The sequence below is a fragment of the Lactuca serriola genome, chromosome 6, assembly GCF_051521515.1.
Source record: "Lactuca serriola cultivar US96UC23 chromosome 6, Lser_US96UC23_V15, whole genome shotgun sequence".
In the NCBI taxonomy this organism is placed as follows: domain Eukaryota; kingdom Viridiplantae; phylum Streptophyta; class Magnoliopsida; order Asterales; family Asteraceae; genus Lactuca; species Lactuca serriola.
In genome coordinates, this window is record NC_136413.1 from 170,283,755 (window position 1) to 170,308,408 (window position 24,654).

The following is a 24,654-nucleotide window of genomic DNA, read 5'->3' on the forward strand; positions in this document are numbered from 1 at the left end:
AAGCGTGTACCTAATGGTTTCTCGTACCAATGACATATCGGAACAGCACAAGACATATAAAGTATAAAGAGTATTGTAAAATGTAATGTAAAGATAAAGGCAAACATTATATTTTTCTAATATTTTGTTGGGTAAATTACACCATTGGTCCCTCATGTATTTGTCAAAACACATGCTTAGTCCCTATTTTTAAAATTAACTCGAACCGTCGCTATTTGTTTTAAACTTGCACGATTCATCCCTATTGATATGAAATGACTATTTTGCCCTTATTAATTTCTTTTTTCACTTTATTTTATTTATTTTTATCATATATATATATATATATATATATATATATATATATATATATATATATATATATATATATATATATATATATATATATATCCCCTTTCATTTCCCTAGCCCCTACCTTTATCCCATCTTTCTCACCCATTCTTGTCACCGACACCCCCATCTTCTCCAAAAATTACCCATCCCACGAACCACGTGTTCTTCAACATCACTCTGCCACCATTAGTGTTTCACCGTTCTCGATTTGTAGCAAATCAGAAGATCGAAAAGAGAGAAGGAAGATGCAATTTATGCTTTCCTCAAATTCCTTTCTTATTTTTCTTCTTCTTCTTTGAATTCAATCGTTCATCTCTCTCAGTCTCTCTTACAAACCGCTAGCACCTCCTGCAATCACCACCAATCATCACTCAAACCTCCAAAAATGAATCTTGAACCTTCAAATTAAGCCAAAATAAACCCTAAAGTTGTAAATCGAAGAAGATGGAGATTCAAATCGGAAAAGAAGGTTCAGATCGAAACCAAATCTTCTCCTTCAAAACGGGAGGGAGAGGGGATCACGTTACAGGAGGTGTTTAAGATGCTTTTCAGGGGTTGATTTGGCGGCGGTTCTAGGTGATTTTTGTGAAGGTAAAGTTCAAAAATTAAGGGGATGGAGATGGTTAACGTCGAGGGTGGTATAAGGCATATGGTAGTTGTTTGGAGGCAATGGACAGATGACGTTCGAATGTTGCAGGTTGTACGAAGGTGGTTCCGACTAAAGTGGGTTTTTTCCAGTTTTAAAGGTAAGGTTTAAAGTAGGTTTGGTTGCGGTTTGCAATGATGAATATGGGTGTGACAAGGGTGTTCCTATGGTGGTTTAACCCGACAAAGGTGGAGGTAGGAAGTTGGTGGTAGGTTTTAAGGTGGTATAAGGTATTTGATAGAGGAAGAAGGGTGAAATTGGGAAGGTGCCGATGGAAGTATGGTGTTTGAGAGATGCAGGTGGTGTTCATCTGATGATTTGTTGGGATGGGGGTACGAGGTGTGGCCCTATTGCTTTTTCTTTTATTTTTAAATTAAAAATAATAATTATAACATTAAATTAAACGAAAAAGAAATACAAAAGGGAAAATGACACACACACCCTATAAAGTTTCTAGGGTTGACCCTTTTAGTCATTTAAGTTTTTTCGTGGATTTATGAGGGAGCCAAGTTGTGGGCAACCTGTCTTTTAGTCCCCTTTACTTGTTTTAGCCGGTTTAAGGGACATATAGACAAAACTTGGGGCCCACCTCTCTCCCTCTCTCCCTCTCTCTCTCTCTCTCAACAAACGATCCTTAAACCCTTAAATCCCCAAATCCATTATGCATCTCATTATAACACATACACTATGAATCACATCCTCTATTCTTCTCAAAATCGATCGACAATCTCCATATTTTCTTCACGGTCAACCGACACCCACCTGATGTCTCCATCTGAATCAATTATAGGTCTCTCCCCCCTTTTATCTTCTTTGTTCTGAATACAGACATCAGGTCAGCTTTCATCTTCTTTGTTCTGAATACAAACATCGGGTCCTTTAGTATTCAACACAAACGGGTTAATCCTGACCCAAAGCAACGAGAAGATCGAAGCAAGAAGTATAGACCATATAACCACAATAGCCGGGGTCCTATTCTGCTTTCCCATGAGTCCTTTAAGAAACGGATAAAGATGAACAATCGCACAAAACGCAAAGAACAACTTCCCAAATAATGGGCCCCACGATTGGTACCCGATCACCCAAAATTGCTTGTTCCTCCACCAATCCTCAATGCTGACACCGCTCCACCGGAGTTCGAGGATTCCGGTGGTGAAAATGGAGAGAAAAAGAGAAATGAAGAAGAGACTTGCTAAGGTGCTAATCTCCGGCATGATGAACTTTCCGGTGAGGAGGCAGACGGCAGGGAGGGTGCAGTATGCGAGGAGGGGAAGGGAGGTGAAGGGGTAGACGGTGGTGTTGACATAGGATAATTGCTCGAGCCATTTTAGGTTACCGCCTTTGTAGCCATACCAAACAGGGTTGTGTCGACTGAAAAAGATCTCGACTAAGCCCAGGGCCCACCGGAGGACTTGATTTAGACGATCCGAGAGATTGATTGGAGTTGATCCTTTGAAAGCGGATCGTTTTGGCATACAATATATCGACCTCCATCTACGGCAACAACAGTGATAATGGGTGGGTGTGGGTTTGTTGGCAGCCCAAGAGAACACGATGGTGGATGCTGGCGACGACTCTTGGTGGTTTCCGGTGGCAATGGGTGGTCGAGGGTGACAATCCTTGACCTCTCTTGTTCCCCCTTCGTTCCTTGGCAGTAATTCAGTGGGAGGGAGGGAAAAGTTGACTTTCACAAAGTCCAAAAGAGACAGAGAGAGAGAGAGAGAGAGAGAGAGAGAGAGTCCAAGAGTGGGGAAAATTCAAAGGCAATATAAGAAAATTGGTCAACAAATGTCAATGTGTCAAAGAAGTAACCGGGTGACTTCTTCATTTTGGCCAAAATGATGTAATCGACTCGGCAAACACAACTTCGTTCCCTTATAAGGCCACAAAAATTGTTTAGGGACTAAAAAGATAAACCCTAAAAAGTTCGTAGTGCATTTATGTCATTTTCCCAATACAAAAGTATATAATAGTCGTTTTATGTCTCGTAAGTGATGAAGCGTGCAAATTTAAACTAACGACGGATGAAATGTGCAACTATTAACCAAACGAGGAATGGTCTGAATTAATCTTTTAAAATAATGACTAAACGAGTATTTTGGTATATACACGAGGGACGATTAGTATAATTTACGTTATTTTGTATGTTGAAACCAATATACTTTACGACACCATATATTCACATAAGAAAAAAAGTATTAAAAAATGTAATTAGTACCTGTCAGTCACCTCAAATAACATCGATACGAAGAAAAAGGAAGAAACATCTCCAAAATCTACACGTGAAAATCTCATAAAAAATACAGCACACGTACAAAATAACACATGCTCAAATAATATCGAAGTAGATTTCTAAAGTGCGAAAAGCAAAGTTGGTTTATGGGTTTCCCTATAAATAACAGAGCTGCTGAAGTCCAGAAGACATCAACTTAATTAAGCAAAAGAGAACCGAAAAAAAAAACAAAGAAAACCATGATGAATTTTCAGACACTTGTAAAGAGTTATGAGAGCAACAAACCATACATAGCAATGCTTCTAGTTCAAGCTATATATGCAGGCATGGCTTTGTTATCCAAAGCATCCATTTCTTCAGGAATGAATCCTTTCATTTTTGTTGTTTATCGTCAAGCCTTTGCCACTCTCTCACTTGCCCCATTCGCTTACTTCTTTGAAAGGTCCAAACTTCTATTCATCTATCGAATTCTATCTAAAGTAATTTGTGATCAAAATCTTTTAGTTAATTAATCTTTTCCTAAATTTGTGCAGGAAGGATGTACCTCACTTATCCTATACCTTGATATGGAAGATTTTCTTCAGTTCTTTAATAGGGTAATTATATAATAACTCCAATCTTTAGCTAACTAACTATCTTGTTCAATAATTGGCGTATCATGCTTTGGCTTCTATACTCAAACTTACAACAAGATTACTTCAGGTTAACCATAACTTTGAATATGTACTATCATGGACTCAATCATACATCTGCAACGTTTGCTGCTGCCTCGACTAACCTGATTCCAGCTATTACCTTTGTGATAGCTCTTATTCTAAGGTATATATGGTCAAGCTTTAAGTAAAATTCATATACTATAAGATAAATGTTAACTAATCAATACTTTGATTTGAAATCTTGTAGGATTGAGAGAATCTACATAAAAGAGTTGCATGGTTCGGCTAAATTGATTGGATCAATAGTTTCGGTTTGTGGGGCTCTTGTGTTTGCTTTTGTTAAAGGGCCATCTTTGAACTTCATGACATGGTACACTTCTGGAGAAAACAGTGAAGTTGCTTCAACGACAAATCAGTTCAGTTCAACAGGAGAGTTTATTAAAGGGCCCCTTACAATTCTTTTCGCAAACATTCTTTGGTCTTGTTGGAGCATTATGCAGGTTTGACACAACGAAAGATTTTCATAGTTATTAATTATATATCTTTTTTTTTTTTCAATCTTTCGTCTTTCTAAAGCGTCGTTGGGTTCTTCTTATAGGCACCTATTATGAAGGAATATCCAGCAAAGCTATCTCTAATTACTCTTCAGTGTTTCTTTAGCATGATACAAGCAACACTGTGGGCCGGAGCCATGGAAAGGAACCTATCATCATGGAAGCTTGGGTGGGATGTTAATCTCCTTTCAGTGGCCTACTGTGTATGCACTATTCTTTTCATCTTTTCATCTTTCACATATTTAGAAATTTAATTTCGTTAGGTTTCGATTGCGTCTATTTCTTCATGCATAGTTTTAACGATGTTAAGTCACGTAGGATTGAGGGTAAGCAATTAAAGAAGCCGTAGTAACTTTATTTCAAAGTTCCATTCATGTTATTAGCACTTATTAAAGTTTTTTTTTTCCTTTAGTTCGCACTATATTTGGTCACTATCATCGGTTATCTCAAGTGCTCATTTTGACTTATATGTGAAAAACATTAAACATCAAATATTTGTATGGCAGAAGTTCACAAAAAAGTGCACAAACTCACAATAACTGTTTTGAAAAGAAGTCGAAGGCAAGGTTTTGAAAACCGGACCGGACATTGAACCGGCCGTCTTACTGGTCCGATGGTTCAACTGATCCGACCGGTCGGACCGGTCCTAAAAACCGTAAAAACCGGTATATATATATATATATATATATATATATATATATATATATATATATATATATATATAAAATATTAATGATCCATAGTCTTTGAGGTTTGAAAAGGTTTATGTTAAACAATGGGACAATCCTATAGTATCCCACATCCAAAGATAAATAGAATAAAAATTGGTTATTTGGAGTATAAAACGAATGAAGTAAAGGTTTTACATTAAGTAATCCTTATACTTCCCACATCGGTTGGAAGTAAAAACAAAGGTAACCACTTGCTTATATAAAGAAGGGTCATGCAACTTAGTTCAGCCGGATCCATGCGTTGGGTCCATCAGCCCGCGTTTGAAAGTTTAAGTTTTTTTTTTTCTTATAATTTATAAAAACCGGTTTTTCATTGGTTTAACCGGGCTGGTTGAACCGGTTTTTTGGTGAACCGGACGGTTTTATCCGGTTTGAAAACAAACGGTTTTTAGGCTTGAGAAAACCGGTAACCTGACCGGTTCCCGGTTGAACCAGTCGAACCGGCCGGTCCGGTCCGGTTTTCAAAACATGGGTCGAAGGCCGGGTTGCTAAAATCTGTTTTTTTTTTTCTTCAAAGGTTTAGCGTGGTCACAAAGTTCAACAAACATTACAAAAACGAATTTATAATGTATATTTAAAAATTGGAACACTATTTTTTTCTATTAAAGAGTTCAAATTTGTCAGCTCATTTAATTTTCTTATACAAAGTTCAACAAACATTACAAAAACGAATTTATAATGTATATTTAAAAATTGGAACACTATTTTTTTCTATTAAAGAGTTCAAATTTGTCAGCTCATTTAATTTTCTTATTGAATTCATGAGATGGTTTAATTAGACTTATCCATAACAATTAATATTGTCATAGATGAACTTTATGATAATCCCAAACTCTAGGCAAAATGGCTAACGCTATATATGTCAATTTAGTGCCAACAGTGGAAAGGTGTACGTTCCATAGAGCCTAGAACTATAACTTATTGGTGTAGGGAACACGCCTTGACTTGAATTCTATATGAACATTATTGTTCCTCACTTTGTTTCCTGTACCCACAAAACCGAACTCATTACACATGTAGAACACCTTTTAAGATTGTTTGTTGTTCAAAAAAAAAACATAAAAACAGTACTTCACTGCTACTCACGACTTGCTAATTTTTGTTTTACACGTGACATATTCTGAAGACACCATACCAAATACCAATATGCCCATAACTTTAGGCTTAATTGTGTGGTTTACTGAATAAAGCTAAGATTAGGGGACAAAGAAAAGTATTTCTCGAGCACTATGCAAGCTGACTTCCACTCTCTTCGTTCCAAAATTAAAGTATTTCTTGCCTTCTTTAGTTGGTTCACTACAAAAATCGTATATCATATATTTCTATTTTTGGAGTATAGCTGATTTGAATTTTGTGGGAATATGATAGGGAGTAATTGTAACAGCATTTACATATTGGTTGCAACTATGGTCGATACAAAAGAGGGGGCCAGTCTTCACTTCTATGTTCACTCCTTTGGCTCTCATCATTACTGCCGTCGTATCCGCATTCGTCTGGAAAGAAATCATTTACGTGGGAAGGTTTGTATTTGACTTTCTTTAAAATTAATTAATTAATATGTTATTTTCCAATAAACCAATTAATTAATAATTAAGCCCTAACTTTTCTTGAAACCCTATATTTTAACCCTAATGTTCCACTTTATACCAAAAAACCGATGAGCAAAATTACTGCATAAACTTTGTACATATCAAGAATGAAAAACAATATTTTAGGCTATATATTGCCCATAGGCTTAGTGTAAAGTTTTAAACGGTATTTTACTTGATGTGATCATAAATTTTACATTGATCATTAGGACAACTTTATGTTTACATATCAATTCAAAAGTTATATATGACCAATTGAAAAAATTGTACACTAAAGTAATTACAAACTTGACGTATCATGTTGCAGTGTTTGTGGAGCGGTGTTACTAGCAGCAGGATTGTACCTTGTTTTATGGGGAAAGAGTAGAGAACTCGATGGTAAAATTAGTGAACAAAAACCTGAAGAGGAAACCACGTTGGAGTCCATTAAAACGCAAGAGTGAAAATGTGTCAAATCCTAAAGACAAGTCTGAGGGGCCAGATTGTGTCATAGGCACGCACGAAAATGGTGGCCATCACTCAACACAATGTACCCCATCAACATGGCCCATAAAATATCACACAAGCGCATGTACTATATATCTAATAATTAATCAGATCTTTTTTGTTTTTCTTTTTTTGAAAAAGGTTTTTAGCTTAATTCGAAGTGTCATGTTATTTGAAAATAAGCTAGACTTAAGGATTATTCGTTACATTATTAATGGCTGATGTATATTTAGGAGTAAGTGTTATCTAAGGGTTAATTTAGTAATTAGAGATGGAAGCATTTATAAGTCGTTAACGGTCAGAAAAGAGAAGTTAGGACGGTTATATAGAAGGGTCGTAACTGTTGAGTTGAATCGTTGTGTTGGTTGACTTCCTTATATGAATGCTTGTATTCTGTAAAGTTGTTCTTGACTTTATAAATAAAATTCTTAGTTTTGTATGACAGAACCCTCTCCCTCCTATGTACTATATACGTATAAGGGTGCAGAAATATTCTGTAAGTCTTGTGTTTTGCGATTTGTTTCCATTGAATATGTCTTAAATACAACTAAAAATCCTTGTTCAAAAAATACAAACTAAGAAGTCATGCATGATTATGAAGGACAATGTAAATAATAGTTTTATAATTAAGAAGCGAATTAAACGAAGTTTATATATGGGTGTAAGAAAAATACTACATACAAGCTAATTGCAACGGTTATAATGACCAAGAAGTGAATGATTGCAACGGTTATAATGACCAAGAAGTGAATGATTGATCTAATAAAAGGATCTTATTATCTTTTCAAAACTTGAAGAATACGATTACAAAGAAGGCCTTAAATAGGCTAACAAACACACAGAATCATCAGTGGCGGACACATAATATTTTAGTAGGGGTGACATTAAAAAAAATTTCCGAATAAATCTAAATTAGTAGTGACACTCATATTTTAAACAAGTGTACCTACTAGAAAAATCATAAAAAAAACATAATTTTTTTTTACATTACGTGCCGGAATTGGAGCAGTGGCCCTGGACACCCCGGACTCCACTAAGGTCCGCCAATGGGAATAATAAGATAACAAATAGGAGATAAAAGGAAACACAATCAAGATAAAAATAAATCCAATACTCCCCCTCAAGCTCGAGTATGTAGATTGCAAGTACCCAACTTGTTTAGCAGAAAACAAAGATGTTGAGCTCAAGACCTTTGGTGAATAGATCAGCAAGTTGAAGTGTGGTGTCAACATGCATGGGTTGTATTTTTTTTTTTAAATCAACTCACTCACGCACAAAATAACAATCCATCTCCACATGCTTAGTTCATTCGTGAAAAACTGGATTGTTGGCAATATGACGAGCAACTTGATTATCACAGAAAGAGTGGTAGAAACGCTTTTACTCAACCCCTAACTCCTTTAACAGCCAACGCATCCAAATAATTTCACTGGTAGTAGTAGTCATGACTTGATATTTAGCTTCAGCGGAAGACCGTGATACCACTGATTGCTTCTTTGTTTTCCAGGATACATAAGCTCCTCCAAACAAAGAAGATAACCAGTTCTAGATCATCTGGTCACCGGGAAGCCGAGCCAGTCAGAATCTGTGTAAGCAACGAGATTTGTTCCACCACTGCAAGATAAAATGATGCCTTGACTAGGAGTAGCTTTGAGATAATGGAGGATTTGATAAAGGGCATCGAGATGAGGTTGGCGAGGATTTGTTAATTTTTTTTATGAGAATCAGAAAACTTTTCATAAGAGAGATAGTTAGCAATAAGGTGTATCGTCGATGGTTCTTGAATTGGTGCAATTTGTGTATGATCAACCGAATGGGGGAGCTTCACAATGTAGTCATCAAGGCATTTTGGAGGAACATAATTCCTTTGGGGTCTAGTGGTCACATTCTCGATTTCTAGACTAGTGACCTCATCTACGACTTGTGAGGTGTTAGTTTCATCAGGATCTTATGGGCTTACGATAATTGGGCTAGGAGGGGTCTCTTCAACCTCTTATGTATGTTCTTCCTTCACACTACTCATATTGAGTGTAATGAGTTTGCTCAAAAACAAAAGGATCATTCACTCCTTCACTATTTTGCAACGCATTTGAGGGAAAAAGAAAGGATTATTCATGGAATTTGACATCCCTAGACACAATGAGTTTCCTTTTCTCTACATCCTATATTTTATATCCTTTTATTCCTTGTGGGTAACCCAAAAAAAATTCTCGGTCTCCCCTTTACTTCAAATTTATCACCATTGGTCTCATTACTTCTATGCTATGTCAAGCAACCAAAAACCCTCATGTGATAATAATTAGGTTTTCGATTCTATAACACTTCATAAGGAGTTTTATTATAGAGGGTGGTGGATGGTAAACGGTTGATGATATAACCGACTGTTTGTAACACTCTAAATTTTCAAATAAATTTTTCATTTTTAAAACCGCACAAAACACAATCTCACTTTTCTCAAAACCCAAATGTATAAGTGGTTCAAAACACAAGACAACAAAATGTTTGACAATATCCAAGAATCCTCAAAACATAATCTTAAGCTACAATCATGCAGACGCCTTCCCGTAATCATGAGAGTGTTGGAATACTGTCTAATCCATAACTATAATTGGTATGTACTTGACCCTACTCGGCATGGTCCATTTGGGTTGCATGGCATCGTAACATTTAGATAGACCGCTTGTGAGGAGAGGACATTTGTGACATATTAATATATTAAAAGTTCAAATATATTAATATGATATCATGTTATTTAATTTGTATTGATCAAGAATTAATTTGGACTTAATTTAGTGATCAAAAAGAGCTAATTAAATATATGGGGATTGATTGTGTAAATCATTCATTCTTATATATGTGGGCTTATGATCCATGACTCCTTATGTTGGGTTTAATCCGTATGGTGATCCATGGATACTCCATGGAGGTTAAAACCCATGGAGCATAAGGAATGGGTAAAGTCATGGGTTACATGGTGTAACCCTAATGTGCACACTATATAAGTACCCTTTTAGCTCAAGAAATTGGCACTAGTGATACATATATGATGGCTAGCTGATTTAAGCACGAGTGTCTTCTTCTCATGGTTATTCCATGTGTTGGTGATGTTGTGTGAACCATTTGAGGTGTCACACTTGGGGCACTAGGCTCTCGAGCTTCATGGAGTCAAGCTACATCAAGAGGTATGTATTCTAACTTGTTATATTACCCAAGTATCAAAAGATTGTATGCTAGATAGGGTAATACCTTGGAATATTCATATTTGCATTTATAATTGAGAAAACATAGATCCAGGGTATTTAGGGTTTCATGTACACTTAGGAGTGTTAGAATGCTCATAACCCAACACTAGTATCAGAGCCTACGCTTGTTTTCTTGTTATACTTGCAAAATTGGCTGAAAAATCGAAGTTTGTTGTTGTCTGCTCAGCAGACTCGTCGAGTCCATGAAGGGACTTGACGAGTCCAAGGCTAAATTCATCCAACTCGCTGAGTTGGTTCGTGCACTCGACGAGTTGGACCCCCAGACAACATATCTTCGACTGTTTTTGCTGGAATTGAACTAGGAACATTACCCTAAGCTGTTTTTCAACTTATAAACATGTTTTTGGTGTGGTAATGTTCATGCTAATCCAATTTCAAAGATAATTGTCAATAGATTCATGTTTTGTATTAGTTTATTGGTTAGGCTGATTACATGAAAAAAGTTTGATTGAATTATCTTATTCTTATGAGTTGATTAGATTAATAGAAAAGTTATGTGAAATTGTTGGTTTCAATCCAAATTAATCTAAGAGTTGGTTCTAAAATGTGTTTTTGTAACTTGTTCTCAAGTTATATGAAAAGTCACATTTAAGATTCATAAAACTCATAAATATTTCCATAGGTTATGAACAAAGAAAACTCATATTCTTTTATAGTTTAAAGTCTTCCATAACTTGTCCTCAAGTTATGGAACTTGAAGAGTTTTTGGATTAAAACTACTTTAAACACATAAGTTATGGAATTGAATAGTTTTGAATAGTTTCAAAATTCGCCCTCAAGTTTTGGAATTTGAAAAGTTTTCCCTTATGAATACTTTAATTCCAAGTTAAACCCCTAGAATTTTAAAAGCTAAAATTCAACTCTTATACTTTATAATATTATAAGTTAATAATGTGTGTGTGTATATATATATATATATATATATATATATATATATATATATATATATATATATGTAAGAACAAGTCGTTTTACCGTTAGTAGGCCTCATTCACGAAGTCGGTCTATACGGGGGGTATAAGGTTGTTGCCTATAAAATGGCAGCTTAATGGGTGTCCACTCTCACCCACTGCTTCCTTGTTCGGTGGAGGGTCGTTAGCCGAACGGGTAGAACAAGGACTAGAATTCTCCCTTCATTAAAAGTATTAATGATAAATATAAAGTAACTAAATGTTTTTTATAATTCCCAATCTTAGTTACTTTAAGGAAAAGTGAATAAGGTGCTAATCCATGAGATTACACTTTGCACTTTGCTTATGCCGGTTAGAGGAGCGCGTGTGGTTAACCGGCACACTAGCTGGACTTAACAAGGTAGGCAAAGGATAACTTAATATTTATCATAGCATCGGTGGAGCGCGTGTGGTTAACCGACACATTGATTGATGGGTAAATATTAAGGGTACCAAGTAATTTGCATGGTTACTTCACACCTTGTTTTGTGATCCTCGGCATCCCAGTCACAAAACCTGAAGGGCACACTCGAGATTGAAACATGCCATTGAACAGTTCAATGAATCTCAAAAGATCTAGGAGTTTCAAATCTAAGTAAACCCTAATTAAATTATTTCATTTTCATGGTGGAAATTGGAGAATCGTCATTCACCTACCTTCAAATATTTTATAGCTTGGATTACGGCATCCCTCTTCCAAGTTATAAACGTATTGTGTTGGGTCCTAGCCTTAATATTTCATATTGGGTGTTATATTAAGGACTTTAAATCAACTATCTTGAATATCTCCCAAAAGATGTCTAGTTCAAACATCTATGATCTTCCCAAATCTCTTGGAACTTCACTTCCTCCACCTCCTTCAATTATTCTCCCTAACCCACAAGTTCGAGGTCACTCTAGCCCTATTGGCAAGCAAGGTCTATGTGTGCTCACATCTTAGAGATGAAGTCACATATTGACAAGCCGAGAGAGTTGGGTGTCAAAGTGTTAAGGAACTTGGTTGTTCAATCACTTTCTAAGTCACATAGTTAGTTACCTCTGGGACTACTATGAAATTGACTATGACATGACCCTTAATGATCTTATCTATTTGCTTGGTGCTGCTGAATCAGCAATGATTTGGAGCTTTGGTAAAGCAAATTTGATTAAGAAGATCAACTTCCCAAAATACCATGGGCATTGACAATGGAAACATTGGATATCTAGAAAAGCCTTCTCTTCCCAAGGAAAGGGGTTGACCATAGTCAACTCAGTTGACCAAATGGTAAAGAGAAAGGCAAGACTGTGATAGTCTCGTGTACCATTCCCAAATATGTTTCATATTCTTTTGCACTGTAAGGATAAGTGTTTCCACAAAGCTTTAAAATAAAAGGAAAAGTTTTGATTCCATTTATTCTAAGTATCCTTACAATGGCATCTGTGAAAAAAATTGTTGCTTATATAATTCTATTGATAGAAATAATGGAAATATGAATTTGACTCTTTCATTTGTGGTAGTGTCTAAATTTACCAAATAAGGAAAGATTCTCATTACCCAAGTATTCGGTTGGATAAAAACTTGGATTAATCATACAAGTTGTATAGTATGATGAATGAGAATTTTAATCTTTTGAAAAACTAAGACTAATTTTTGTTCACATGTATATGTGAGTCAAGTGAAGGACTAAGGGATCGAGTACACATTCTTGTGCACTGATCAAGTCCACCACAAAAGATCGATAAGACTATTCGTCATGATTTAGTAAAGTTTAGTAAATATGGTTATACTTATAAATTTAAGTATAATTCTGAAACATTGGAAAAGTTTCGATGTATGGCAGAACGAATGAGAAGAATCAAATTAGGCAGAAGGATAAAAGTTTCTCAAATCTGAAAAAATGGGAGAGTACTTTAGTATCATGTTTTGTGATCATGTTAATGATTAAAGAACCATATCACAATTGGTCTTCTAAGGACATCTTAGTGCATTCTTATGGCTAAGAAGAGGAATCAAGAATTACTGAAATGGTTAAATCAAGAAGATGAGCCATACTTTATTCCAAAACAAGTCTTAGAGTCATACTCCAAGATTGTAACTTGAGTGACACATCTTAAAGAAGGTTTATAACACTTGTCAAATGTAAGAGTAAAATGTTTTCTACTCTTGTACATTTGAAGTTGGTAAGTTGTGAGGGTGTGGATAAAACAAAGACCAACTAAGGCCAATTATGTGAAGTGTTTATCTTGATAAAGAATCAGCACTATCTCTTGAATATTTGGCAAGATAATCTTATATGTCAAGAGGACAGTGGGAGGCTTAAAGGTCCTAAAAGAATTTCAAGATCTAATCAATAATGAAAACCTGGAGTTTGACACTAGCACACGACGTGAGGTTTATAACCTACCGTGTTGACATATTTCTACTTTTTTGCCCATTCCAGTTAAAGTTGGCTTTGCATGAGTTCTTAGAGTTCTCAATTGGTTGCACAACAAACTTGGAAGCAATGGCAGGCCCTACAGCTGCCAGGTGACAAAAAGTTAAGATTGCACAAGTTCAATCCGTAAGAGTTTTTACAAATTCATATGGATAGGAACACATACACCATAAAATCTAAGTGTCATAAGGTTTCACTCTGATTCATGAAAAATGATGGCGAGGAAACACTTTCACTAAGTAGATAACAGTTGTGATATTTGCATTCTCAAAGTCGTTAGTGGAGCGTGTGTGGTTAACCGGCACACTAACATGGACTTGTGAGAAATGGCAAAAAGGTCTAAATAATTGAGACAATGATTACGGCATCTCTTTTCGTAGTTCTGAAATTGTTTAGACACACACGTGTGCTATCTAAGGAAAGTTGTATGATTTTGATTAAGTTTTATCAAAGCATCTTGTATCAAAAGTCTGAACTTTGGTAAGAAAGTCAACAAAGTATTGAGTTCTAGAAGTCCAACTGCTTTCTGAGTACATGACAAAGCTAGTGGGAGCATAAGTGTTATGCTTATAATCTTCATGTTAGTGGGAGCATGATAATTCTGATAAGTGTTGCAAGTTAGCAATGTTAATTATAGAAAACAAAAGTTTCAATTGGGAAAAAGTTGTTTTTCTATAATTAAGGGAGAGGAAATAATACTTCATCTCAAATCTATAAGCTAAGATCGTGAGATTTTAATCAAATTTAGTCAAGTATATATATATATATATATATATATATATATATATATATATATATATATGAATGTTATGTTGGAATGGCTCAACATAAGGAAATTCTATATATGGGTACATTATTTGCATTCTAAATTCGATTATGATTACGGCATCCCTTTTTATAAATCTGAATTGTGAGAACTTGGCAAATAGAAATATTGTAGCAAAAGACTGGTCTAGTATCATGTCTTTATGTGAGACATCATGAATCGTGTCCCATATGCTTTGGATATAGGATCGATTGCATGTGCTATAATATTCATTTGTTCTAAATTTTTCCAAATGCCTAGAGCATTAAGAGGGAAAAGTACTAGAACTGGATATGACTAATTTAATTAAGCAATTGTCAAGGACAATCAAAGGCTTACCAAGGATTGGTTACTCAAGGACAATTGGAAGTATGGTGTAAATGTTGGAGAGGACAAAATTGACATATTCTGAAAAGAGGCAACTCTTGTTCAGGAGTGATAGTCAAAATGGGAATATGGAGTTGTTCCCATAGGTGGAAGTTATTCATTAAATCTGTGTAAGATTAGGAAACTTAATGCAAAAAGAATATCCAAAGGCAATGAACTTGAATACGAGACTTCGGTTCCATGGAGTTGGTCTCCATTGGAATACTCTGTAATGTCTGTTGACAATTCTTTGTGACTTTGTGCATAATCATTACAAGAGGACCAATGCATATAAGTTTAGAATCTAACGATTTAGGTAAATGGTAGGAATTTGGAATTCTTGCATTTGCGCTAAGGATTTGGGATTGTGAAATGAGAATCGGTGGAATTAATGTTCAATCGATCTATTTCACAAAGTAAAGATCATAGACAAACTTAGTGTGCATACTTGGTGTATGGCATAACTAATGGTTAGACAAACATAGTGTGTATACTTGGTGTATGGCATGACTAGTGTTTAGAAAACATAATGTACATGCTTGGAGCATGGGACAGCTATTGTTTTAATTCAAGTATAAAGTTGATAGTTTGAAACAGTATGCAATGAATGATGGGTAATCAATATGGTGATAAATAAAAGATGTGTTATTTATATTCATAAGTTCCGAGACCATATTGGATTCGTTTATTCTTGTGTTTCACTTTGCATGTTTTGACTTCCAGAATAACTAGGTCGTTCTTCCTGAATGACTAAGTTATTCAAACCATCCACAGTCAGTCATATGTTAGGAGTATATATGAATCAAGACTGTCATGAGTTGGCTTGTAGAGGTCTAAGATGTTGGACAAAGTGGTGCTACAACACTCATGAGTGCTCATAAGTTCTTAGTATTGGATTCAACCCAAGCTCATTGGAATCACTTCATGGCTTTTATCACGAGTGATCATGAGATGATAATATCTTATATTCTTCAAACCTAGATATATGAGTTGTTACTATGAGTTGGTTATACATTGATTACACGAAAACGTATTGGTAACTCGATGTTATAAAACGTGTCTTTGTGTATGATTCAACAAGTAGTAAAACAAGCCATATGATTCGAAGTTTATATATTCCTTTAAGCTTCAGGATAAAATCAATATTTGTGGGCCCCTTGATGATTTAGTGATGACACCCGAAGTGCTTGGCCAATCCAGGACTAATGTTATTTGTTCAATTAGTCGGTCGTCATAAATCAGAAGTCATGAAACAACAAATGGACAGAGAGAATGATTATAATCCATGTCTCAGTCCATATGATATCTAGAATGGAGGAATATATGATCCCTTATCTAATGGACAAGTCATTGACAAAGGTCATAGTTCATCGACACGGTCAGAGTTCGACAGCAGCTTTTGAGAGCTACGAGTGCCAGTTGGTTTTTAAAGTCATACGCAATAATAGTTTTGGACTTATCTAAGTGGGAGATTGTTGGATTAGTGTCTAAGTCCATAACTATAATTGATATGTACTTGACCCGACTTGGCATGGTCCATTTGGGTTGCATGGCATCGGAACATTTGGATAGACCGTTTGTGAGGAGAGGAAATTTGTGACATATTAATATATTATAAGTACTAATATATTAATATGAAATCATGTTATTTATTTAGTATTGATAAAGAATTAATTTGGACTTAATTTAGTGATCAAAAAGAGATGAATTAAATATATGGGGATTGATTGTGTAAATCATTCATTCTTATATATGTAGGCTTATAATCCATGATTTCTTATGTTGGGTTTAACCCATGTGGTGATCCATGGATACTCCATGGAGGTTAAAACCCATGGAGCATAAGGAATGGGTAACGTAATGGGTTACATGGTGTAACCCTAATGTACACACTATATAAGGACCCCTTTAGCTCAAGAAATTGGCACTAGTGATACATATATGAGGGCTAGCCGATTTGAGCATGAGTGTCTTATTCTCATGGTTATTCCATGTGTTGGTGATGTTGTGTGAACCATTTGAGGTGTCACACTTGGGGCACTAGGCTCTCGAGCTTCATGGAGTCAAGCTACATCAAGAGGTATGTATTTTAACTTGTTATATTACCCAAGTATCAAAAGATTGAATGCTAGATAGGGTAATACCTTGGAATATTCATATTCGCATGTATAATTGAGAAAACATAGATCCAAGGTATTTAGGGTTGCATGTACACTTCGGAGTGTTCGAATGCTCATAACCCAATATAGAGGTACCTGAAACAAACTTCACATAACACTGTAAGCACGAAGCTTAGTGAGTTCCCCAAATTACAACACACAAATAATTAGCCTCTCATGGCTATATCTCGATAAGGACCCTCCGCTCATGTGTCTCGGTGAAGACCCTCCAATATTACATCTCGGGTTGGACCCTCCGATCCTGTATCTTAGTGAAGACCCTCCGGTCCCACGAAGACAAAGTAACTCAATAAGGCACATAATGATATACAACATAAATCACAAAGACAAAATGCATAATATATCAGATAACTCAGTATAAGCACATAAGACCCTTCGTTCGCACAATGATTACCACTTAGGTAAGTATAGTGAGAAGACTCACCTCGTACGTAAGCAAGTAGGTCTCGTGCTCAAAGATTGATCTAGACTCCACCAACATATCATAATCATCTCTAATTAACACTTTATAACAAAAACTCTAAAGATGGTAAGCTAGCCCCTTTTCTAACTCTCGGAAAGAGTGAAAGACCATTTTACCCCTCCATGGTCTCCATAATCCATAAGTTGACCAAACCCTAAAGTCAACGGAAGTCAACACTCGAGTTAACAGTCAGTGTTGACCCTACTCGTCGAGTGTAGCTCATGAAGTCTTCGAGTTCCTCAGAACTCAGTAAATCATGAAAACCCCAGTCAACTCGCCGAGTTTCTAGCCAACTCGTCGATTCCATGCAGTATCCCAAAGATCGGAGAAAACCCTAGCCACTCGTCAAGTTGTTCCACCAACTCATCGAGTTTACTCTAAATCCTAAACAGGAAAACCCGAATCAACTCGTCGAGTTATTCAGCTATTACACAGTAAACTCGTTCCCATCGATTCCAATGCTCCAAACTCCATATCCAACCTCCTAGGATGAAGTTACCACGTAAAGTCCTCCGACTCAACGAGTAGACTTCATATTCCGCGCGTCCTGATCAACTCCTACACGATGAGTTGGGACCAACCAACTCGTCGAGTACGTCCTATAATGTGAATAAAATTCTCAAGGTCCACATTCAGGAAATCAAGGTGTTACACTGTTAAGAAGCATTCCTCCTAAAACTTCTTGGGCAAATTAGCTTCAAATCATAAGGCTGATAGGTTTTGAGCACTATAACAATCCTATGGTGCACATACAACCCTAATGCTTTGGATCTAAGTTTTCTCAAGTTATACATGCAATTTTCATTTATCCAAAGCATGAACCCTAACTAGCATACAATTTTAAGATTTGCAACATAAAACAAGTTAGATGAATACCTCTTTGTTGTAGCTTGTACAACTTGGCTTTTCAAGAGCTTAGTACCTCAAGTGTGATACCTCAAATAAGTCAAAAACACCAAGAACAATGGAGGATTCTGAGAGAGAGGCTAGGAGGCACCAAAAATTAGCTAGGGTTTCTTCTTGGAAGTCTTGACCAATTTTAGTAGTGTAAGGGGTTACATTCACTACTAGAAAAACAGCATTTTACGACGCTCATTGCGCGTCGTAAAACACTCAGACGACGCGCAAATGCGCGTCAAGAAAGGCTCTGTCATAAAGAGAGACGACGCGCTTCTGTGCGTCCTCTATAGACGACGTGAATTTACGACGTGCATTTATGACACGCAATGCGTATCATTAAAGCCGCTGTCAAGAAAGGCCATGTCATAAATGAAGATGACACACATTTTTGCGTATCGTAAATTTAAATGTTTAAAAAAAATATTTTTATATTTTTATTAATTTTTAAATTAAATTTGCATTTAATGTCTCATAATAGAAATAAAATACCATATACAAAAAATACAATCCATTGCATAAAATTTAATGTCATACAATTCTATTTCTTACAATATATAAGTTTGCATCTAATCTACGTTGTACATCAAATTCCAACTAAGTAAAGTTGCATCTTGCCTTTAATAATTCTTTAAGACTAATGCTCCAAGCAGCTGAATTTATGGATAAGCAGTTGTACATTGGTCCATCTCACTCAAGAATGACTTAGCCAAATTCAACTCCAAGTCTTTACTGCATCTTTAATGCTGCAAGATTTGAATCAAGTGGCTTCATATTCCTTTCTTCCATCAACTTTACCTGATTCACAAAATACACAGAAACAAAAAAAAAACATTGTAGAGGAAGGGGTAATTTGGGAAAATGTGAGGGGTATAATATAATAAGAACGCAAATACTTAATACCACTTTCATGCCATCGTGGAAACCTGTTGTGCATTACTTAAAGGCCTTACACCAACACAAGGCTTGGGTTTGATTATGATCCTCAGCTGTTAAACCAAATACAAAAGCGTGTCAGAAGAATAAAACTAGATGTAGATGAAACTTTAAAAGAGTTTGATCCATCACCTTACCTGTAAGGTTCCTTACAGACAGAACACACTTCAGTTTTCACAATCATAAGGTCTAAGAACTGATCATCTTCAATCTTTTTAATCAAAATTTAATCTGCCTAACAGAGAAAGATAACAATCAGCCATGAAAACAGATGTAATGATAATAGACTTTTTAATCAAAAATTAATTTGCCCAATATGACACTTGTACTTACACTGCCACACACGCATTAAAGTATTTCATGAAAAACATCAACAACAACAACAACAACACTAACAACAACAACAACAATAATAATAATAATAATAATAATAATAATAATAATAATAATAATAATAATAATAATAATCCATCAAATGAAAGGTGAGTAGCAGGGTTATGTAAGTACCTTAGTATTTGATCTAATTTATCAAGTACTTGAGGCAACCATAATGTTAGAATTATAGAAAGTGCAAATCCAAATGTCTTTTTCTAAATATAATTTACATTGTCAACCTGTAATAATGTAAAACAACCGATTCAGTGGAAGATATTTTGCCCTCGGTTGTAATAACAATAGTAAGGGCAAAATGGTCATTTTTTGCAGGTATGTTACGTCTGTTCATCAATAGAAATAAATAGTACTAAGAACTAACCTGCTTAAGCCATACATCAACAAGGAAAAATCCAAACACATTTTATAAAAATTTTATTTTATATAAATTTTATAAAGTATAATACAGAAAACAAAAACAAATACCTGTAGAGTACTATTGATCAGTTGTGGCCCATTAGAAGTAGAACACTGTCAATACCAACAGCTCTAACCATTAATGCAATGTTCATTTTTTTAATATTTGTTATTAAATATAAACACATTGAATTAAAATATACCTGAATTAAAACATCAATGACAAGTAGTATAGAAATCATTTAGAAGAAAGATCGAAAACCTTCCGATACTTTATGCATTTAAATTAACTGTGATTCAAACCTCTGTGATAGGGTATCCACAACTCTTTCAGGACCATATTTGTCCACTAATCCCTTGTTTTGTGAAAATTAAGAGAAGCAAAGTCTAACCTTGTATGCACCCTAGTATTCTCCTACCTGCACAATGCAGTCCCCACCCCAAAATAAGATGAGCACTACAATAAATAAATAAATAAATAAATTAATTTAGGGCTTTACCTCTACCCCCATTACAAAGACATTAGGATCATCAACCATTTCCTCATCAAGGGCAGAGTTCAAAGTGTCTTATAATCTGCAAAAATTTCAAAACCAAATTTAATACACTGCACCACTTTTTTTCATATAGTAATTGTTGAAAATAATGTGCAAATTATACCCTGCTAATTATGTGTGGTGTCGGGCATACACTAATACCTCTAGAAACAAAGGATCCAAAATAGGATAATATATTATTATTTATCAACAAAAATAAACAACAAATAAAATAAAATTGTTATTTCTTATTTACTAATCAAAGTAAATTAAATAAGCCTTTATCATAAACATTTCCAACAACAAGATCAAAAAGCTTTCCAGGGGCATTTACGTCTTTTACCACATAAATTTTGATTTAAATTACCTTTAAGTGATCAAAACTTCTTTCCATTATATCTACCAAAGATGGAAAGTATGCTAGGAGTTGTGGGACCATTGAAGGGGCATTTGAAATTGTGGCTTCCCATAGCTTGCATGGGTAATAAGTAATCAGTAATGTACTGTGTCAAAACAGTTCACAAAATGATTATTTATAAAGTTATAATTTCATATATATATATATATATATATATATATATATATATATATTACAATATTGTTACCTGCATAATGTCTTCAAGAAGTTCATCTGAGCTATTAACATGAAGCCCACTAACTAGAACATGGAGAAGAACATTGTATTCACATAGGGGACTTGTACCCAAGTGCAACTACAAAGTTCTTCAGAGTAGTTAGAAGTTGAATCTGTAGAAGGCTTTCACTAGAAGATTCCTCCCAAGACTCTAAATTAAAAAAGAATTCTTTTCCAGTTAAACAAATTGATTGAACAATTTTATTCTAAAAATGTAGTAATTGGATTAAATACCTTTTGAAAAAATTGAACCAATTCAAAGGCGTATAGGATGATGTCACCAACATAGGCAATCAACACGGAGATTGGGTTCAACACTTGAACCTGAAATGAGTAAACACCAAATAACACCAAAAAGTTAGAAATGTAAATTTTATATAAGAAAATATTATATAGAAAGTTATAAGCAATGTTTACCTTGGAATCAAACTCCTGACTTCAACAAGTAAGTACAAGTAACAACAAAATTATAAAAAAAAAAAAAAGAAGAAGCATTTATGACTTCTCTTGTAGCAATTTATCAGCAACTGGGAAGTCCGGTATTATATCCATTGGAACCTGCAAAATACAAATCAAAATAAAATAAGGAGTAAATATGAGGGATAATTGAAGTTATGTATTACTAAATAGTAGTAAATACATGTTAAGTAATTTACCTGAACCATTTCTAGTTTTTTCAAAGCAAGTTTTAAAGGCTGTGTCATGACACAATATTTTGTAAGAAGTTGTCGAGCAGCATTTTTGTCCCCTTTTCCTTGTGTTGTAAGTATAACCCTACTTAACCCCTCGATTGCATCTTAAATCTATCATTTATCAAACCAGTAAAAAAAGTCAGTAATTTTTCATTATCATCCCAATGGGAACTTGATCTATAAGTTATAAATGATAAAACAACCACGCTACCTTATCAAAGTCAACAGAAAATGTTTCATCAGGATGTAAAACAAATCCCCCTTTCTCAAATAACCAGTTGAACTATAGTTGACCTTTTCTGGTAGCAAATTTTCAAAATAATAATTGAAAAAAACATTTTTAATCAGATTAATATATAAATATATCGAGTGGAGTACCCATGAGCTTCCTCTAACCCGAAACGTACAGACTGGAAGCAACCTGCAAGGTAAGACACGTACATTGACTTGACCAGGCGCTTTGGAAGCTCATCCTGGTCAACCAACCCAAAAATATGGTCAACTTTTTATTATCTTCAAATTTACTTTACACAAATTAATATTTTAATTAAAAATTATATATCAAGATACCACTGACCTTATCTATAAGAAATTTTAGGGCCCACAGACCAACAATGTCCACTTTAGCTTCTTCCAAAGCTAAATGTAGTTCTTGGAGCTCCTATTTGTCGATTCATATAAATCAATTATAATTTTATAAAGATTATTAAATTTGAAATGAAAAAAAAACCCACCAATCTCACAGTTGACTTTTGACCATCTAGAAGTGTTATTGTATGTGGTCCTATCCCATGACAACACTCATGGCAAATTGTGTGAGTGAAAAAAGAGTCCAAGTCAACAAGTTCCCGTTGTTCCTTTATAATGCCTACATCAACTATAGGCTGCACAATAAGCCTAAACCTGTTTTCAAAATAAATAAATAATTTTTAAGATTATATGTAATGTAGGTAGTAGAAGAAAAAAGTAAAAAAAAATGCAGCTTCTGTGTTAGGAAGACTGCACAAGTATCCTTTTCCTTTTCCTGAAATTTGCAACGTCTTTAAAATGTGGAAGATATACTGGCAACAGAAGGCATGCGGTAGACCACATTCTTTCTTAGAACAGGCAGGTTTTCCCATGGTAGCATCAGAAAAAAAAAAAAAAACAAAACAACCTCATTATTATTATTATTATTATTATTATTATTATTATATATGAACTATGAAGATGAAAATAAAAAGAAACCAAAAGATATTCTATACCTACCTGGATATTCCTTGCATAAGAGAGAAGTGACATCAAAAGATAATCAAGAAAGCAACGTGCAGATTTTCAAAAAAGGGTCGGATAATCTTTATGTGTTCCTTCAACACATTCATAGCCACAGAGAATCAAAGGACATTAATTACTAGCAGATGTCATTCTCAGAAGTCAGAACTCTAGGCAACCGAAGGCCAAACCTCAATTAAAACACCAGCAAAACACCACATGTTCAAGACTACAAAACAAATTTGTCTTCCAAGAATCCAAGCTAAAGGGCAAGAAAAACCCAACTGCAGGTGAAACTTCAACTATTCAAGGGAAATGGCATAATCGTCCTTGTCTTTGGTTGATCGGCTCGCCCTACATAAAATAAAAATTAAATATTTAAAATACATAATAAAAGCCAAAGAGATTGTAGATGAATGATGATAGGAGATGGAGATTCAATTTCTGATTTATCATTTACATAGAAAACAAAACACAAACTAAATGGTTTTTCTTTTTTGTTACCGTTACTCTGCAAAATGGCCAATCGATGCCTATGTACTTCGATATTTGCATGAAGAATGTAGTTAAACGCCCAATCGATGCTACGCAACAAAATCTCCCAAGAGATTCGTCTCGTCGTCTTCTCTATTAGGCACCGATAATGTTGCCTTCCTCTTTCTCATTTTTGGTTTACCGCCTTCAAGCCAATCAGATATGAAATTGAGGGCTTTGAGCACAGTGGGCTGAAAATATCACATATAGCTACCGAACCAGACCAGACTTACATTATGCCACCTCAGGAATGATGCCCTCGGCGATTGCCCAACCTGCCAATGCCCTGGGCCGGGCCTGGTAGTCATAGTAGATGGATTAGGGTTGACAGGAGGTGGATCCAAGACTTAGAACCCCAATCGACAACATCGTGAGTGTAAGAAGTCGCAGTCGTCGGCATAGGCGTGTGTGAGCGTAAGGAGTCACCGACACTGCGAGGATGAAACTTGATTAATTTTGTGGAGGTCTCCCATAAAAGCCCTAGCTGGTTGATAGAGGCATTGATTGTTGATGATCAAGGGCCAGTAAGGTTTCATCGATTCCAAGTGTGGTAGTACCAGGTGGGGGAGGATAAGATACTTCGAAGAAGGTCACAAATATTGAGCACGGAAGAAGGAAAGGGTAAGAAGATATCGTTGCGAATTGACGGTGGTTGTGTCTAGGGTTAGACAGAAGGAAGAGGGAGAGAATGGCTCTCTGTGCGATTTTATGATAGA

At 35.3% G+C, this 24,654-nt stretch overlaps 1 protein-coding gene and 2 pseudogenes across 1 annotated transcript; 1 reads left to right on the top strand and 2 right to left on the bottom strand.

The window, feature by feature from the left end:
* Nucleotides 1-1,815: 1,815 nt before the first annotated feature.
* On the bottom strand, nucleotides 1,816-2,454 carry LOC145060400 (cellulose synthase A catalytic subunit 7 [UDP-forming] pseudogene; annotated as a pseudogene).
* A 937-nt stretch (nucleotides 2,455-3,391) lies between these two features.
* On the top strand, nucleotides 3,392-7,667 carry LOC145057349 (WAT1-related protein At1g43650-like). The gene is made up of 7 exons (XM_079005164.1): nucleotides 3,392-3,654; nucleotides 3,746-3,808; nucleotides 3,915-4,031; nucleotides 4,116-4,368; nucleotides 4,467-4,625; nucleotides 6,522-6,673; nucleotides 7,050-7,667. The coding sequence occupies exons 1-7, from the start codon at nucleotides 3,452-3,454 to the stop codon at nucleotides 7,183-7,185; spliced, it is 1,083 nt and encodes a 360-aa protein (XP_078861290.1). The 5' UTR covers nucleotides 3,392-3,451; the 3' UTR covers nucleotides 7,186-7,667.
* Nucleotides 7,668-21,204: 13,537 nt separating this feature from the next.
* LOC145060402 (nudix hydrolase 3-like) lies at nucleotides 21,205-23,245 on the bottom strand (annotated as a pseudogene).
* Between the last annotated feature and the right edge of the window lie 1,409 nt (nucleotides 23,246-24,654).

Bases quoted from the DNA above. Each gene is read 5' to 3' on its own strand.
- LOC145057349 (XM_079005164.1), top strand. From the start codon at position 3,452: ATGATGAATTTTCAGACACTTGTAAAGAGTTATGAGAGCAACAAACCA. The intron at 3,809-3,914 runs GTAATTATATAA...AGATTACTTCAG, and splicing joins TTCTTCAGTTCTTTAATAGG to GTTAACCATAACTTTGAATA. The intron at 6,674-7,049 runs GTTTGTATTTGA...ATCATGTTGCAG, and splicing joins GAAATCATTTACGTGGGAAG to TGTTTGTGGAGCGGTGTTAC.